Genomic DNA, 18,609 nt, shown 5'->3' with positions numbered 1-18,609 from the left:
TAAATATACATTTCAACGTCATAAAACTTGTACGTACTTACTCCGAAAGTGGATGGATGAACAAAATTGAATTCGTCCAAGAGAAAAAAGGTGGGTAATAGAACTGAAAAAGTTAGGAACCGCTTATCTATCAACTTGCAAACCTGTGTATCTCTCTGTTTCGTATATCTCCACGCGCCACAAACATCCAGGCCGGAATTTCAAGCTCAATTTCCCTCAGATTCCGGAAGACAATGGCACAACCATATATTTATTCTTGCCAGACGCCTATCTGGCGTTGCATCCACTCCGGAATACAAATAATTCCACTGGAAGTGAAGAGCCTAATATTTAACAATTATCTGCGAGCTCTCTAGCTCAGCAAACAGACTAACCAATTTCGGAAAATAGGTCGCTGCGCGAAATTTACTCAGACTCAAGTGATATTTATGTTGATTAGAATTGGGATGTATCGCCCTAAACAGCTTTTCATTTCCTGTTAGCATTGTACACTGAATCGGCAATAGATTCGGTTTTGGGGTGAAGGTTCTGCGGGAATGGTATCAGCAAAAGGAGAAAGAAGGCAATGAATTGTGGCAGAAGAAGGAAGTAAGGACTATGCAAATTAGTCACTAAAGTTTGACTATAACTTTCGAAAGACAGAGAGAGACTCGAAATTTTTCAGGGTTGTTTAAGATCTGAATGTAACAACTTAGTTCGTCAGAGGTTTTGGTTTTTGAAATGAATTTTAAAGTGCCTACAGGTCGGTATATCAGGATTAATGTGTGAAGAATATAGAACTCCCTTCCAAAGAATGTGAGAATTCAATTAGAAATCCACCTATGCAAATCTTCATCCTTGGTAGCACTTAGCCTTTCTTGCAAACCTTTTTCAGAGTATAACAGAGAATAACAATTACAAAAATGAGCTCAAGGCCAACACTCAAATTTCTCAATAAAATGAATGATTGCAATGCGATGAATTGAGATGAAATTCTACCTTAACTCACCTTAAAATGTTCTTTCTACTTCCAGACTGAATACTCAAACGCTAAGCTGTATCCCATGGTTCTTCGATACACAATGCTCAAGGACATGATCAAGGACATCCTCCTACATCCTGATTACATGGAGGTGTGCCACGAGGTGGATGCCTAGCCCAAATCCTTCTCCCTTTCACCTAGGGAGGACCCAACAGTCAGTCGATAGTGAAGATGTTTCTTCCGACTAGCCACAAACAACATAGATACAGCTCGTTACATCTTCAAGCTGAAGTGGATGTTGATTATGTCTTGGTTTGGTGAACATACTCTACATATTTGGATGATGTGCATGGAAAAATGTTGCTATATTTGTATACATAGATATCTAGGATAAACAGAGGAAAAAACATTGATGTGTCAAATATCACTCAATTCGAAGAAGAAACTGAAAGAGAGTTTTCGGTTTCATGTTCGTTGTGTTCGAACTCTATGGTCGATCACTGCCAACGTTGATGAAAAAACTGATGTTGAAAGTAATCAAGAGTAGGTTCTCGATGATCCGAGAAGAGTATTATGTATGTAATATTTTGACTCAGGTTTAACGAGGAACTCTTTGTTTTTTCTATATTGGTGTCATATATTATACGAAGATTAAAAAATGTCTGATGTACTGGGGAAAAAGTTAGCCAATATAATTTGATGCTATACTGAGGAACTGTTTCTATTTTTCTTGGATAAATATAATTTTGCTTCCACGACAATAAGTATCACAGCAAAATTCATCTTGTATCTGTGATTTTTCTAATGATATGAAACTGATATTGACCCCAAATATATGTGATTCATATTTGGATCTTCCACATATCTATATCACTTTCTTATCGGTCTATTGATATGCAAAAAGTACCTAATTTCGTAAAAAAAATTGTTGACTGTTTAATAATCGTAATCATATCAACATTAGTTTGTAATAAGTGGTAAATGTATCTATTGGAAGGAGCTATTGGACCGCTGGTGTAAATGTTCAGCTAAATATAATTATTGTGAGTTTTAATTGATACTGAAAATAGCGATGTTACGCTTAATATTTTAATGAAAGTATGATCAAATGAATGAACCCAAAACAATGGATCCGATTTCCAAAATTTGGAGATGTTGATTTTACTCAATAAAATTCCTGTTAACAGTTGGACATATTATGTACTACAAAAAAAATTTATTTCGTATTAATAGTTGACCTAGTTTATATAAGAGAATACTTTATGTGCATTCAACGGAAAAGGAAAAAATTATCCAACAGGGTTATTAATAATGTATTACGTTCATTTCAAAGTTTACGATGAGTTATATGACAAAATTATAAAATAAATAGTTATTCGAATTTACTATAAAATATCTTTAAAACGTATCGTTAAGTTTCAAAGGGGATCAATTGAATTCAGACCTTTCGGCTAAGATAAACTATAATTTTGTAATGTGTCAACTCGTGTGAGATATATATTATATATAGTTATTTATTGTAAATGTATTGATGAAATGTTGCTTTGTTAATAAATTTTTGTGCAATATGGTCTTTATTTGATTGGAAAACCTGCATTTCTGCATTTTTTCTTTATTTGAACCGATTGCGAACGAATGGACCAAAATGGTAACTTGGTTTCTGGCAATATCTTAAATATTTCACAATGATTTTTAACGCTCCGTAAATGCCACAATTCTTTCACTACAACCGTTATCAATTTCTTCACAACAGTAAATGCGAAGTTATATTTGAGTTGAATAACGGAAAAATATTCGAATTTTCAAATCTAAACGATTTATCTGCTGAATGCAAATTTCAAATATTGTGCAATGTTTATAACCAAAAGATTCCTACATTTCAACCTAGCGCGACATCTATCCGTTTTATATTGAATGCTCAACGATTCCGATTAAGAAATCTGTAATTAAAAAAAGGAAATCTGTAAGAAACAAAGAAATCTGTAATCAGAAAATAAATCTGTAGTCAAAAAAGAAATCTGTACGCAAAAAAAAATCTGTAAGCAAAAAAGAAATCTGTAAATAAAAAAGAAATCTGTAGTCAAAAAAGAAATCTGTAATCAAAAAGAAATCTATAATGTATAAAAAAGAAATCTTTTTTATTTCAATTATCAACCTCTCAACTCTACCCTCAGATGTCACCTCAATCGATCACACCTATTCGCAGCCGCAACATTCAAACCTGTGAACAAGAGGCGGGAATCCGATACCGGTTTGAAGCCTGTTCTTCCGCCGCATGTCATTTGTTTACCGGCAACAATCGAAGGTAGACAGATCTGCCGCGTACGGAACCCGCGCGAAATGAAATACGTGAAGATGTGAACGAAGAGACGCAGAGTCGTCGAAAAGTGAGAGTGCGGAAAAAATGAGAATAAGTGTACCGTAGGTGATCTTGTGGTCTGTGAGCGAAAAGAAAAAAAATGCCCTTCGTCCAGCGCGCCGTCGAGCCCAAATTTTTGAGCAAGACGACACTGTGGACCGAAGATGGCAAGCCAAAAGTTGAAGACGGAGAATTAGAGGCCGTCACTAACAATACCTTGAGCAATGCTCTCAGACAACTCGCGTCCTTGTTAATGGTTGCTGACGATATCTTTGGATGTCTTGGCAACCAGTTGAAAGAGATCAACAGGAGGTCGGAGGCCCTCAAGACCAGGATCAACAATGTGGATAAGAAGGTGGAGCAGTTTGATCCCAAAAAAGTCCCAGTCCGTAAGTACTTCTCCTTGAATATGATAATAAACAAACAGCTTGTATCATTGGAGACTCAGCTGATAATGATTTGCAGAAACAAAAAATTAGGAAAAAATTTGCCTTCGAAATTCATTGATCGTATTTTAAGGAACAATCAGAAGAGCCTCAAAACAGATTTTGCGGAGTATTGCATGCATTAAACTCAAAAAGTCTTTGTTGAAAAAAGCATTGGCTTCCCAGAAAAGTTTCACATTTGTCCAAGAGGTATCATAAATGATATACAAAAGTCTGCTTTTTTTCGTCGTTAAGTTCGCATAACTGAATTCTATACTAATGGGAAGTTTGAGTATCATCATTCTTTTGATTTGTTTACAATACTCAATCCTCATCATTTTTTGCGATTGTGACAGTAATTAAATATATCGAACAAAGAAATTCGGTCACATTTTGTTTTCAAATTAATTTTTATATTCCGCAAACCTAGAAATGTATGGATTTTCTCGAAAACGTGCAGTTTTTTGGAGAGAAAACTGAGTTTCACAAAAACTCCAAAAATCTCACTAAATGCCACAAAAAAATCTGCCGGAGCCAAATAGAGAAAATTCCTAATATAGCCCCGATAGACTATTTCTCTTTTCAAGGCTTGAAACACCCGTTTTCACCATTGTGAGGATTTGTGGCGAGCACTTACTTCCCCAATTTGCGTGTAAATTCATATTTGGCTCACTTATTTAATGTCATATTCAAAAGAGCAATTAAAATGTTGCTTTCAAAAGTCAATAAAAAATTCTTCTGCTCAAGTTAAATTCTCTTAAAAAATTTGTATGAATTCCAAATTACGTATTAAAATTGAAATTACAAACAGTAAACAACACTATGATATAAACTTCAACATATTTCCTATAGAAACATATGTTTTCTTTACCAATTCCAAAAATAAACAAATCAATATTATGAATATCACTAGAATTGACTTCGTTACTTCGACTCCTCGAGACCTTGAGAAAATAACTAGAAATCTAATGATACTGAAAATAAAATTTCACCAGTCTCATTTCCAAAAGATTTCTACCTTTGTATAATTCAATATTGGTCCATTATTGATAGAACAATAAAAACTATATGCCCGAGTATATGCCTAAGTTCATATGTAGGTATTTACATTTTAGATGGTGCTCGTGAAGATTTGAATAAAAAAACAATTTTAACAATTTTGAAACCTTGGCAAAGCGTCTATCTTTCTATGACTAAATAGCATAACTTACTGAAGATTAATGACAAAAGAAATGCCAAAAAATAATACACGTTTTGTTGCGATTATTACAATTTCAAATTTTCCAATTCCTACTGGAAAACCATTCATATATTGAATAATAAAAATTGGTACCCTCTACCGACAAAATTTGAATAGTTACGGAACAGAACGATCATCGAAGTTTGAAAATATTGCTTAGAAACATTCCAACCAACCGCTTTGATCTCTACAGCATAATTTACTCCATTCTCATCTTCTCATTATCTACTCCACCATTTAACACAGAATAATTGCAGATGAAACAAAGCTATCATCCAACTTTCTCAAGGCTTATATAACGCACAATATCCTCTAAAATTAATCGAAAATAACACCGACCAACTTCCCTAATAAGCCAGCCTCATTAATCTCTGCTCCAGAACAGAAAAAAAATTACCATGAAAAGTGGGAATTACCAAGCAGGCATTTACCCTTTCATCTCCTCTAGTCATCCGATCTAATTGAAGTGCACTTTCTTACGCTCTATCTGGCCTAATGGTGTTCTTTGTGGACGAGAGAAAACGTGATTGCATCTTATAATACCACGTTCAGCAGATTCGTGTTGATCCAGCGGACAGAACGTTATTAATCTGTGTAGAGGCCGCCTAGATAGGCTACAATATTGTTTCTTCACGATAACCGAGCTGAACGTGAAGAATTCCAAGAAGACCAACAAGAAATGATCTCAAGGTAAGCAGTGACGAAGGTCATTTTGGCGGATGAGAGTAACAAAGGTTCTTTTGACAGCGAAGGTTAACAATACGTTCGAAATGCCAAGATTTGTTTGAAAAAAGAGTCAATAATCTTAAACTGTAGTGAAGAATCGAGAATTTTACGATTCATAAAATAAAATGAATGGCAACTTTGGGTATAATAATTGAAGATGTAAAAAAGCCGCCTAGCTTTAGAATCTTCAAAGTGATTCTAAACCGAACTGGCCTATGCTTTCTCGTTTTCGCTGTTGAAAAACTAGCTTACTAGCTACTAGCTTTATTTCTTTATTTCTGGTCTTGTATTGTCTATCAAGCAGTTAGAGCTAGAGATCAAATTCCTATGTCTTACCCTGAATATCCTTTCAAAATTTTATCAAAATCGAACCAGTAGAACGTAAAATATTAGGGTCCTAGTAATTTGACGTTTGGGAATTCACAATGTTAATGGTATTGTCCAAATTAAATTGTGAATTAACAATTTTTTATTCTTGTCTTGATTCTGTTACGAGGTATTTATTGCAGAAGATACAAAACTTGTGCTGCCAATTCATTTTCAGCTTAGGAAAATATAGTTTTCTTGAAATTCTCCATTACCAATTCGCACATTTGCAGCTGATGTATGTCCTCGATAATTTCACGAATTCCATCTGTAAGGTCTTGAATCGATTGTGGAACATTGGCATAGACCATAAGGTCTATCTTCGGGGCCTCGTGAAATATAAATTTCACGAGGCCTCAAAGAAAAGGCCTGAAGGTGTTAAATCACAAGAAATCAAAGATCGACAAACCTGGGTTCTCGTCAACACTACGAGCTACAGCAGGAATATTCTCAGTTATTCTCGAGCGACGCATACAGTTTCGATTCTTCACATCACTAACTCGTCCCATCAGCTCAAATTTTTCCACCATTTCCACCGACCTAGAAGGTACTTCAGGACAAGCCAAAGGTGCTTTAGTTTTGCGATCTCTGACTGCAAAATTCTGACAATTTTTTTTAGTGATTTTCAAGAATTGAAGCGCACATCGCTATATAATTGCATTTCTAGCTTCTTGCATCTAGAATACGACCTATTCAAGTTGACATCACCCTTCCTCCCACAAATCCTTCAATGACTGGCCAGTCTTTGTGAAAATAGATCATAGAACACGTTCGTGACTGAAAATGGCATAGTTTTCACGTCAGTTGCACAGGAAACGTCTAACATTCTGTGGCACATGTGGCATGTAGGTTACTGTTATTATATCGTACCACAAATTGGTCGCGACTAGAAAGGCTAGAGCGTGGGTTCCGTGAAATCGTTGCTGGTTTCTTTATGGCCCCAAACAGAATATTTTCGTTCCATCAGAATGACGCTGATTATGTTGAACGACTTATTGGAATTGAATTGCATGTCATAGCGATTCAATTGTTGGTAGGATTAGAAAAAGGGATCGTAGACCTCACGGCTTTGTGGTATTTTGTTCAGCGAAGCAGTTAGAGTTAACAATATTTGAGTGGATAGGAATTTTCCGCATCAGATTTTATACTCAAGAAATAATAATACTTTGATGAGATAAAAAGACAAAGGCAATAGACATTTCCTACAATAAAGTATTCCAGTTATTTGTAGAGTTCAAAAACATTCTATTTTTCCATAGAAAGACTGTTGAAACCTTTAAAACCACATTGAATTCTAACCTTGAACATATTGCTATAGTAAAAGTGAAATACTACTGAATAATAAGTGTTTCACTTTGGTACATCAAAATAGTCTTCACGAAAGAATCAATAATGAAAACAAATACTCTTGCTTGTTAATACTTGATTTTCATGTTTTTTAGGAGTTATTATGCGAATTAAAATATTAACATTTCCTGTGCTTAATAAACGTCAATGAATAATTAGAGAAGATTTGAAAAAATCTGTTGAATTTCTTTAAAAATTAAATGATTGCCGAGTTAGGGCATTCGTTGGCCGAGAAGTCCAAATGACCTTATAAGAAGAAATGCTAAAATTATTGGAGGTTAATTAACAGAAGGTACCATTTCTGTATATAATACGGATATTAACCTCATGGGAATTTAGTCACTTCCTTTTTTGTATCAGCAGGATATGAGTTTAGTCAAACCAGCAGAATTAAATGAGACATATCTTTTGTAAATAGGAATTGCTCAACATTATTGAACATACATGACCGCTAATAATATTTATAGTATTAATATAATATAATCATAGTTAATAAGACAGCAGATCTACCTTGTAAAGTGTATGGTTCTAATTTATAATAAGCTCTGCTTCACTTACAACTTTATTTAATATGTATTTATTTATGTACAGTTCTATCTTACAAGTGTCATACCACATTTCGTATGCCAGGTACTGTGTATCTGTGTTCTTCATTGATCATAGACTACTATTGACATTTAGGGCTATGTTCCATACCTAACATACCTTACTGGTAAATCTATCTTACCTACAGATCTATCCATCCTAAAGATCTAACTCTAATGTTGCTCAGGTGATTGTAGAATTCAAACTCACACAAATTCAGTTTCTACGTAACATTTTTTCTACTGGCGCTTCTCCCTTCAATTCCATGAGGGTTTTACTTCAACCTGGTTTCTGTCATTGTTCTTTCGATCCCTCTTTTAACCTAGCCAGTTTAATTTTACCTGGGCTTACCCCCTTCTAATCCATCTCAGCATGACAGACAGCCAGCTTATCTGAACTTGGTACCATATGATTCGACAAAAACTGACTAGAATGATTGTGGCTCACAAAGATTAGAATAATTTATCTCGAGTACATCGTTTAATGGCATCCGCTCTTTCTTAATTGTTATAATTAACTGGGAAAACAACTTTAACGACGTTGCAACCTCGTAAGTTTGTGTATCGGTGTATAATTTTGTGGATATGATACCGCTTGGTATATCAGCTAGTCTATTAATTAAGGGATATGTGTTTCTGAAGTGATTTTCAACGTATTGTGGAGCTTGAGGCGCAGAAGTTGCGAGTGAAAACATGTTATGTTTTCATGGTGTTAACGTTTCGCCAATATTTGTACAAGGTGTTTCATACTTGTGTCAAAAGATTTCTACAATGAGAAAAATATATTCTTCGTTTTATGAGATAATTTTTCATCTTTTTGGAGATGTAGGCAGTATACCTAAAATGACTCTCACATTATCTTCAAAATTATTTATGGATTTTATCATAGAGTAATAAACATAGATAGAGGGAGTATACGCAATTTTTACATGTCCTCAAGTTTAGATTACGTTGTCGGATTGTGATATATTTTCAAATCCACAATTTTACTATATCGTTATGAATGTATATTATATTGAATGAAATATATTTATTTGAGTGATTCCCGATTAAATATGCGAATTTGTATATTTGGAATACGATATTTTCCCCAATTGTGGAATTCATAATAAGCAGAATATTTATTATTTTCTGTATCTACCAGCTGAAATCCAAGGTTTGGCAACTTTTGCTCTCCTAGTGTCATCGGTTGTTTCACGTCGTTTGGCGCGCTTGAAGTTTGTTTTCTGAATTTCTTATATATTTAGGTATTTATTTCAATATGTTTTGTGTTAATATGAAACGTTGATTCAATATGGGACATAAGAAGTGCGTTCTTTGTGGAGAAACTCGCGAATTGAGTGAAATATCGTGTCACTGATATATGTTTTCATTTCCGCGCGCTTCATGTCAAATTTGATAATTCATGTTGGGGACAAAATTTGCTTACAGGAAATGACATATGCTCCCTCTATCTATGTTTATTATTCTGAGGTTTTTATAAAATTTGATTCATTCGACATTCGTGAAAAGTCTTAATTATAGCAATAAGAAATTCTTGCTTGATTACTCTTAAGTTTATTTTCAATATAATATTGACGTAAACATTTTTGCACCTTTTTTTTCCTCAACCTAACCTGATCTAACCTCTAATGCCAATTCGTAGAAATCATCCAAAAACCCTCGAAACAGTAGCCACAAAATTAGAGGTTTTTACTCGGGTTTTTATAAAGGTACAAAAACCTCACTTTACGTTCGTGCCAAAAGAGCTTTTCACCAGCTGTCGTATCACGTGACTGCGTTTCCTTGATGCCTGTTGGTCGGGATTCCTGTACAAACGACCCTTTGGCTTGACGGTTACAGAACCGGAGGTACGCAAGGCCCCTTCCGGTTGTCGTAGAGACTAAAAGATAACTGACATGAAAGACACAATTTGAGTTGGTGAATAATGAGCTTAGAAGTTTAAGGGATAGGCTTTTGGAAATTGTTGATTAGTGCGATTTGTTACTCTTCTTAGTGGTTGGCTTTTGCTTTGGGTTAGTTAACAGAAGATTGAAAAGTTTTCGTTGACTGAGGTGATAGGAAAAATCAATCTCAGGTGATTTTTCCTCGAATGGATATAATACTTAATGAATAAGGACGTAAGAAGTTAAGGAAAATTTTGTTCCCCAAATATTTCACCTCTCCATAAAATTCTGTTAATTACGTGAATAATACTTCACTCAATAATTTGCAGGCCTTATTAGTAAAAACTCTTTTTTTCAATTTAACTTTATTCGTCAATATATAGTCACCTTCAACCTTCTACCTAGGTAGATGTACTCCAACGTTCATGTTATTTTTAATACTTTTCTGTAGAAAGAAAGCTTCAACCTCTTCGATAAAGCCTTATGTTTTTCCCTGGAGCAATCAAACTTAAATATTAAGAACAGACTAGAGTAAATTTGACATTTCTAAATTCGTGGAAAAAAACTTTTTCATAATTAATTATCGATCTTTATTCCAAAATGGCCAGTACCTAAAACATACTTATATTGAAATTATAGTGTTTTTCCTCAAATTAACTTCCCTCCGGAACCAATTCCATCAGAGAGCGTATCTCCATCTCCCAAAAAAGTATGGTGATGAACACCCTCTTTCTAAAATTAGTTTTAAGAACCCTATTTACCTTTCGAGAGTGGTATTAAAATATAACTCTGTTTTTCGTAGAAGTGCGAGATAAAATTATCGCCTGAAACATGTTTGAAATTCTTGAAGCGATAGCTGTAATGATACGATCAAGGGCTGCTGAAGTATTTCGAAGTCAAGTAGAAAGAATGCTTAATGTCAACTGAGATTCGTTTGCTGGATGAAAAATTCCATAGGAAGTCACGGTAATTTCCGTTTAGTTTGTTTCTAGTAATTGGAAGGGGATACGTGCATAGAAAAATATGTAAACAGTAATGCAATGCTACTAGTTGAGCAAACTCGAGTTTAGGAGAACCCTAAATTATTGTAATTGTTTAAAAGTATATAATTCTGTGTATAAGTCATCATTTAATAGTTGTTTGTAGAATAATAATATAAAACGACTATTTCTTGAATATTCAAAAGAGTTTTAACAACAAAAAGTAGCGGAAATGCCAAAAGAGACTTCAAATTCGAGTTGTATACAAGATTTCCAATATTTTAAAATTGAGAAACCAGTTACAGAAAAGACAAACGAATATTAATGCAAAATTTCGTAAGAATCGAGTTGTTGAGAGATGAAAAAAATTACCTGAAATCTATCCGTCAGATTTCCCTAAAATTTTAAGAGCTTTTTATACACGAGAAAGATTTCTCTGATCTCAAACCCCTGTAAACCACAGAATATGCTTCGAAGAAGGGAATGATTCATTTCCAATTTTTGCAGAAAGGAAAGAAATGCCTAGATGCAAGAAGATACAAAAAAACCTAATTTTTGTCTAAATTATATTAATAAGACGATCAACAAGCGTGCTTAAGCTTCAGATATCAAGTCAAGTACTCTTTTGATTTTTAATACATCATTTCACAAAATGAATTTATTGATATATCATAGATAATCAAAGATAATGGTTCAACATGGTACCAGCTTTTCTCTCCTCAGTTCCATAAAACCATTGCCACAAAATATTCACACCAGTTCTAGTAAATCCTCAAACAAATCAATAAGAAGGTGTAATTCCATTATCACCTATTACTTCCAATCCCATCGATTCCAAAACGTTTACAGCTCACATACAAGAATGACCAATTCACTTGGTCATTCCCACATCCGAAACACACAAAGTTAAAACCAGCCCTATATTGTCGGCTTCAAACTGTGTTAATTACCAAACAGGTAGACCAGTGATAGCAAGCCGAATCGCATTGGTATTTCACAGGTAAAAAGAATGTTCTTTTATGTTCCACCAGGCCAGAACTCCATTCTTCATTCACTGGTGCCTCTCAATGACGTTACGGTGTCTGAACTCATGGTACATCACTTCCGTTTTTACTCAATAGTACCATTCTGAGTATTGAAAGTACATTAGAGACGGTTTGAGGCCTTCTGGGTTAATTGACTGTGTGGTTGGGAATGGGTGAACGTTGAATTTATGCTTCTGGTATGAGATGCTGTGAAAGTAGCATGAATATATTGAGAGGAGTTCGATATTTTGGTCGAGAGAAAGAATCTTTCGAGATGAGTAAAGGTTATTCAAGGTTGCACCATAGGTAACAACCTAACAAGTAAAAACACATTTTTTCTTGAAAAAGTCGACTTTATTGGCCAACAGTCACCTGCAAGCAGTGGCGGTTTTTACAGATTTTCCGCCTGTAGGATAATCACCTTTTACCGCCACTGAATTTTGATACCTTAATTCACAATCATATCAATTACATTTTCTATCAATAAAATTATAAATCTCTGATTTGTGCTATGAAGGTATCATTGAGAACTAGAGTACCGTGTCAGATCCTTGATTATTTGCATAGCAAAGAATTATCAAAAAAGATCAATATAAGCATAACAATATCTTAATCTTATATCACTTTCAAAGTAAAGTAAGGTGTATGTCTTCGAACTACACAATACTTACATAATGTAAATAATAAAGCTTAAACATTCACATTTGGAGAACGTTAAAGAAAATTTTTTATTATACTCACAGTTTAGAAACAATAAAATAAATTTCCTTTCTTAATTATCTGTTAGTATTACAGTTTGAGTCAAATTAAAAAAGCATTACAATACAATACAGTACGAAATCTTATTGTTTAGTATATTTTACAAAGCGTTTAGGAATTATTCATGTATCTTTAAATATTGAGTATTTGGCTCCTATATAAAGGACTATATTTCGATAATTGTTGAATATTTTAATTTTTCTCCAATTTTCGAACTTTTTTAATTGTATAAATCAAAATAAAAATTTAATAAGTAAATCTAGTAAATCTGCCACTGCCTGCAAAAGTGACACCAACAAAACTCTTACTTTGTTCAATACCTCTTTTTTCCACACGGTACAAAAATGAAAAAGATTTAACAACATTCATTAACACTTAATTAATTTCAACACCAAGATATCCCCTACCCATCAAAAATATTCCTTGGAATTAATCGCCCAGTAAAAGTTAATGAACTGGCAGCAAATTAGTTTCTTCCTGGATACCACCCCTAAACTCTGCTATAAAGCTGCGAAGTAGTTTCTCTAAGGGAAAATTTATCGTGAACCAATTGACACTTATCCGTTGTTCGGGAAAGCTCTGAAGCGAAAACATCGAAAGGCTAACTTTTTTCCTGTCAACGCTATTCCTGCCGAGAATTTATGGTATTTAATTCAGACCAAAAAAAAAAAAGATTGCCAATAAATCCAAGCGTCTCGGCAAAGAAGATAAAGAATGACCGAGTTTGTATTGAGTGTGAAATGATTTATGATGAATCGGGAAGTGGAGATAAGAAAAATCAAAACATGACAAAATTTTAGAGCGATACTGACGTTAAGACAATTCATCTAACTCGAGGATTTCGAGTCAATTGAGCAAACTAGACATGAAAACGGTGGTTCGTCGATTCCTTAAGAGGGAACACCACCACAAGGCTGTTCAGCGACGAAATTAGATATAAAAGGTGTTTTTTTTAGAGCTATAGAACTTTAAATTGCAATAAAACAACAATGGATTATTCGATTGACATGAATTTTATTAATCCGCAAGATAATCTTGTGGCATTACATTTTAAATATGATTTCTGGCATGTAACCGCCACGTCTGGCTCGGCTGTAGTCCAATCTGGACGTCCAATTTTCGATGACTTTTTCCAACATTTTCGGCCGTATATCGGCAATAACACAGCGAATGTTGTCTTCCAAATGGTCAAGGGTTTGTGGCTTATCCGCATAGACCAATGACTTTACATAGCCCCACAGAATGTAGTCTTGCGGTGTTAAATCACAAGATCTTGGAGGCCAATTCACAGGTCCAAAACGTGAAATTAGGCGGTCACCAAACGTGTCTTTCAATAAATCGATTATGGCACGAGCTGTGTGACATGTTGCGCCGTCTTGTTGGAACCACAGCTCCTGGACATCATGGTTGTTCAATTCAGGAATGGAAAGTTAGTAATCATGGCTCTATACCGATCACCATTGACTGTAACGTTCTGGCCATCATCGTTTTTGAAGAAGTACGGACCAATGATTCCACCAGCCCATAAAGGGCACCAGTCAGTTTTTCTGGATGTAACGGTGTTTCGACATACACTTGAGGATTAGCTTCACTCCAAATGCGGCAGTTTGGTGACGTAGCCATTCAACCAGAAGTGCGCTTCATCGCTAAACAAAATTCGCTTATGAGAATCGGGAACAACGGTAATCTCATTTTGGGCCCATTCGACGAATCTACGCCTTACTTGATGATCGTTTGGCTTCAATTCTTGCACGAGTTGGATTTTGTAAGCTCGCAAACGAAGATCCTTCCGCAAAATCTTCCATAAAGTGGATGGACACAGATCCAATTCCTGTGCTCGATGGCGGATAGACTCATTCGGGTCTTCCTCAATGCTACGCTCTACAGCAGCAAGAGCTTCTTCTGTACGCACCGTACGGCGTCTCTGGGGATGCGAGTTATCAATAAGAGTAACGTTATGCGAAAACGTTCTATGGTTGATCGAATTAACTGCTCTGATGGACGATTTTGTCGACGATAAAATGGACGTAGTGCTTGATACGTATTCCGCACAGAACCATTATTTTCGAAATGAAATGGCACTATTTGCAAGCGTTGTTCCGGCGTGAGTCTATTCATGATGAATTGCCAAACCAAACTGAGAATAAATCATTTGACAGTTGTTAAATCGGTCGCCATCTCGAACAGTAATGCCAACTTTAAGTTATATACCTCGAAAACAAATACCCTTTACATGGAAGAAAGTGAATTTAATAAAACCTCGCATTGTGACTTGAGACGAAAAATTACAATAATCTCAAGCACAGAAAATCATGGGGATATCCCGGCCATGCTTCCATGTCGACGGCCACACCGAATATTCACGGTTCCAAGGTCATGCTCAGTATTTGGTGGGACCAGCCCATATGAATTTAATCAAACACGTGAAAGCTATTGACTTCACATCACCGCTTTTCACATTCTTTTTTCTCTGAATTTGACGATTTTCAATAAACATTCTCGGGCGAATAGAATTAAATTCGACCATGAATTCGTTCTTCGTTGAGCAATATAATAAGCCAAATAAAAATGGTAATAGTTCGCCGAAATCAAGAATACTGCCTTCAACACGCTAGCTAGAGGTTTTGATGTTTCTCCGACTCGCTGAATATCTCATAACTCCGTAGTTTTATGAGGTGGAAAGCCAGCTGGATTTATTGCGAATCCCGAGTCAAAAGAGTTTAATTGCTTCGCTTATGTCACCGCGACCGAGATCTTTGAGATTAATCATTGCAGATGAGACCGTTTAAAGTTGACGCTTATGACTGTGTCATGGTCATTATTCTTTCCTTGTTTGTTCTTTTTGGAGAAGGATGGAAAAAGTTGGAGACGAAATTATTATGGGGAATTATTCTTGTCTTATTTTTATCTGAATAATATTTTAGACGACTTGGATCTTACTTTAATTGCTTTGATAGTAGGTCTCTTACTTTTTGCGATTCTGGAAGTTCATTAACTTCGACTCGCTGTAAGATGTTAATTCGTCTCGTGATAAAAATTGCAAAGATTACGGTATCTGTTATTGAAGGCCGTTGTAGATTTCTTGAACCCGGATTCGATAATCTTTGAATATACGTATTGCAAATTAATATAAACAAAAGCTTTAGGTTTTCTTAGTTTAAAAAAATTTCATTTTAATGATTGTCAAGATCAAATTCAACCCCTATTCAATTTTAACTGCATTTTTAATTTCACCATGTACAAGGTGTTCCTAAATGGGAGGTACAAACGAAAATGACTGATTCCTCGGATCATTTATATAGGATATAGGTTGTTGAAGTTTGTTTTTTTCAAGTTTTCTTCTTATAGCACCTTCCATTTTCCAATTTGAAGTTTTCATCATGTGATATGCAAATTTTGAATGCAAATCTACAGGATGATTTTTTTTTCTGGAACAGCGCCCGCTTTTTTTGTCCAGAACTTTCTATTGGAGGACCACTGATATTTCAGAAAAATGTGAAAAGGAACTTTCGTTCAGTACGACATATTTTGGTTTCTTGTAGTTCTTTCGTATCTGCAACCGATTTCGAAGAAAAAATCTCAAACAATTATCTTGTAATCCTCAGGAAAATTAAAATCATTATAAAGATCCAGTTACTTGTTAGTAAGCTGTGATGAATAAATTGATTGAAAGTGTTGGTACTTACTTACCCAACTTGTAGAGAAGATTAATTAATATTCGATCAACGAGTTGATTACAGTCTCCTTGGGGATTTATTATGAATAGGGATTAATAGTAGTTATTCCCTCCTCCCTCCTTATCATCTGAACAACGCAAACTTCTCGAAAATCAGCTGATGTCCTATTCCTCTGTGAAAGGAATAGAGACTGCAAATAGTAAAATAGTTATTTTACTCGTTTTCTTGTTTATTTTATCTTTTTGCAACGGCGATGAAGCGCCCTTCTGGTTGAACAAACAAAACTGCCGCATTTGGAGAGAAGCTAATCCTCAAGTGTAGGTCGAAACACCGTTACATCCAGAAAAACTGACTGTTTGGTGCGCTTTATGGGCTGGTGGAATCATTGGTCCGTACTTCTTCAAAAACGATGATGGCCAGAACGTTAAAATCAATGGTGATCGGTATAGAGCCATGATTACTAACTTTTTCATTCCTGAATTGAACAACCATGATGTCCAGGAGCTGTGGTTCCAACAAGACGGCTCAACATGTCACACAGCTCGTGCCACAATCGATTTATTGAAAAACACGTTTGGTGACCGCCTAATTTCACGTTTTGGACCTATGAATTGGCCTCCAAGATCTTGTGATTTAACATCGCTAGACTACTTTCTGTGGGGCTATGTAAAGTCATTGATCTATGCGGATAAGCCACAAACCTTCGACCATTTAGAAGACAACATTCGCCGTGTTATTGCCGATATACGGCCACAAATGTTGTAAAAAGTCATCGAAAATTGGACGTCCAGATTGGACTACATCCGAGCCAGCCGTGGAGGCCATATGCCAAAAATCATATTTAAAATGTTATGCCACAAGATTATCTTGCGGATAAATAAAATTCATGTCAATCGAATAATCCATCGTTGTTTTATTGCAATTTAAAGTTTTATAGCACCCTTTATATGCCGTGCGACGCGTGCATATCAAGCTCAAGTAATATCAACTAGATTGTTAACAAGTCAAGCAATGAATATCTAAAATCAAGTCAAGTCAAGCTCAAGTATGTAATTTCTCATGAGCTTGATTTTCAAGTCAAGTAGTTGGTTAATATGTCAAGCAACTTGGTTTGATGAATCCCCAATGACATTCCGTAAAGAAGAACAACATATTTGAAACGGTGTCCTACCAGGGTACTTTCTAGGACCCACAATATTCTCTCGGAATTTGGAAAATGATCAGAAAAGCATCAGTATGTTATACAATGATGTTCAAGTTTTCAGAGCTCCCTAAAAGGTTATAGACCAATATCATAACTCTATAAGGAAACACCAACTGTTTTCAATGCGTTCAACTGCATGAAATCAAATAAACAACTGCTATCATCCCAAGCCATCAACATTTACTGGCAAAAACTCGATTTATATCGTAACCAATCAGAATAAACCAACATACATAGTTCTATAGCTCTAAAAAAACATCCTTTATATGCTTATATATTTAAAATTTAAGAATGTCAGCTTATTCTGTAAACAAATACACAAACTAATTACTACACCTATACTAGGGAGACAAAGTTTTTGCTGAGGCTTTTATCTGTGCTCTTGTATGATATGTTGAAATGTATGTATTTGCAGTATATACTTATATGATTACCTAAATAGTTCCACCCAGCAATTTCTTGATTATAGTATGATATTTCTGAAAAAAATATGGATTTCTCATTGAAAAAACAAGGGTGAACACCTTGTGTGACCAAAAATAGGTTCATTAACTAGTGATCAACCAATAAGGCAACCATAAAAAGTTAGATTTTTATCTGTTTCCTAACTAGAGGTATGTGTAAATCCTATAAAAGTGCGTTTTGTTGCTTTCTCCTCAAACATTTCACCGATAAAAGTCATCAACAACAAACCATTGGATACAACCCAATAAATTCCACCTCTAAAACAATATCTCCGTAACCCTAACCCTCGTTACTCAATATAGATAACATCATTATCGACCGAAAACGCAGGGCTTACACCTCGGATTACGCCAATTAAAAATCGACCTTACGAATCGGCTCCAGAGGTGGTCCACCCACCTCAACCGACAGAGAGAAAATAAGATGATAACCTGTTCTCTCTGAGTTTACTTCTTTCAAGTTTAGGGACGATGTTACGCAGGAATGTTTAGTGAGTGCTTATTTCTCAAGAGATCGCATGAGACCTGCTTGAATGGAATCGAGAATCGTGAGAAAGAGGGTAGGTCAACTGGGCAACGCGTTAAGCTCGGCCGAGAACAATGGAC

General features: G+C 35.2%; 2 protein-coding genes across 3 annotated transcripts in view; both read left to right on the top strand.

The window, feature by feature from the left end:
* The window catches only part of LOC123676121, a 91,077-nt gene extending 88,552 nt beyond the window's left edge, over nucleotides 1-2,525 (top strand). Inside the window, exon 6 of one of the 2 annotated variants that reach the window (XM_045611837.1) lies at nucleotides 1,014-2,525. In XM_045611837.1, the coding sequence (XP_045467793.1) occupies nucleotides 1,014-1,136 (123 nt within the window). In that variant the 3' untranslated portion in view covers nucleotides 1,137-2,525. The remainder of the gene's footprint in view (nucleotides 1-1,013) is intronic. The other variant, XM_045611838.1, reaches the window with a different exon arrangement.
* A 703-nt stretch (nucleotides 2,526-3,228) lies between these two features.
* Nucleotides 3,229-18,609, top strand: part of LOC123676115 — a 105,266-nt gene continuing 89,885 nt past the window's right edge. The window contains exon 1 of the mRNA XM_045611824.1: nucleotides 3,229-3,709. Within this exon, the coding sequence (XP_045467780.1) occupies nucleotides 3,421-3,709 (289 nt within the window). The 5' untranslated portion in view covers nucleotides 3,229-3,420. The remainder of the gene's footprint in view (nucleotides 3,710-18,609) is intronic.

Source organism: Harmonia axyridis, chromosome 3 (assembly GCF_914767665.1).
Source record: "Harmonia axyridis chromosome 3, icHarAxyr1.1, whole genome shotgun sequence".
NCBI classification, from domain to species: domain Eukaryota; kingdom Metazoa; phylum Arthropoda; class Insecta; order Coleoptera; family Coccinellidae; genus Harmonia; species Harmonia axyridis.
Note: the sequence above shows the minus strand (reverse complement) of the source record. Positions and strands in the feature narration are given on the sequence as shown.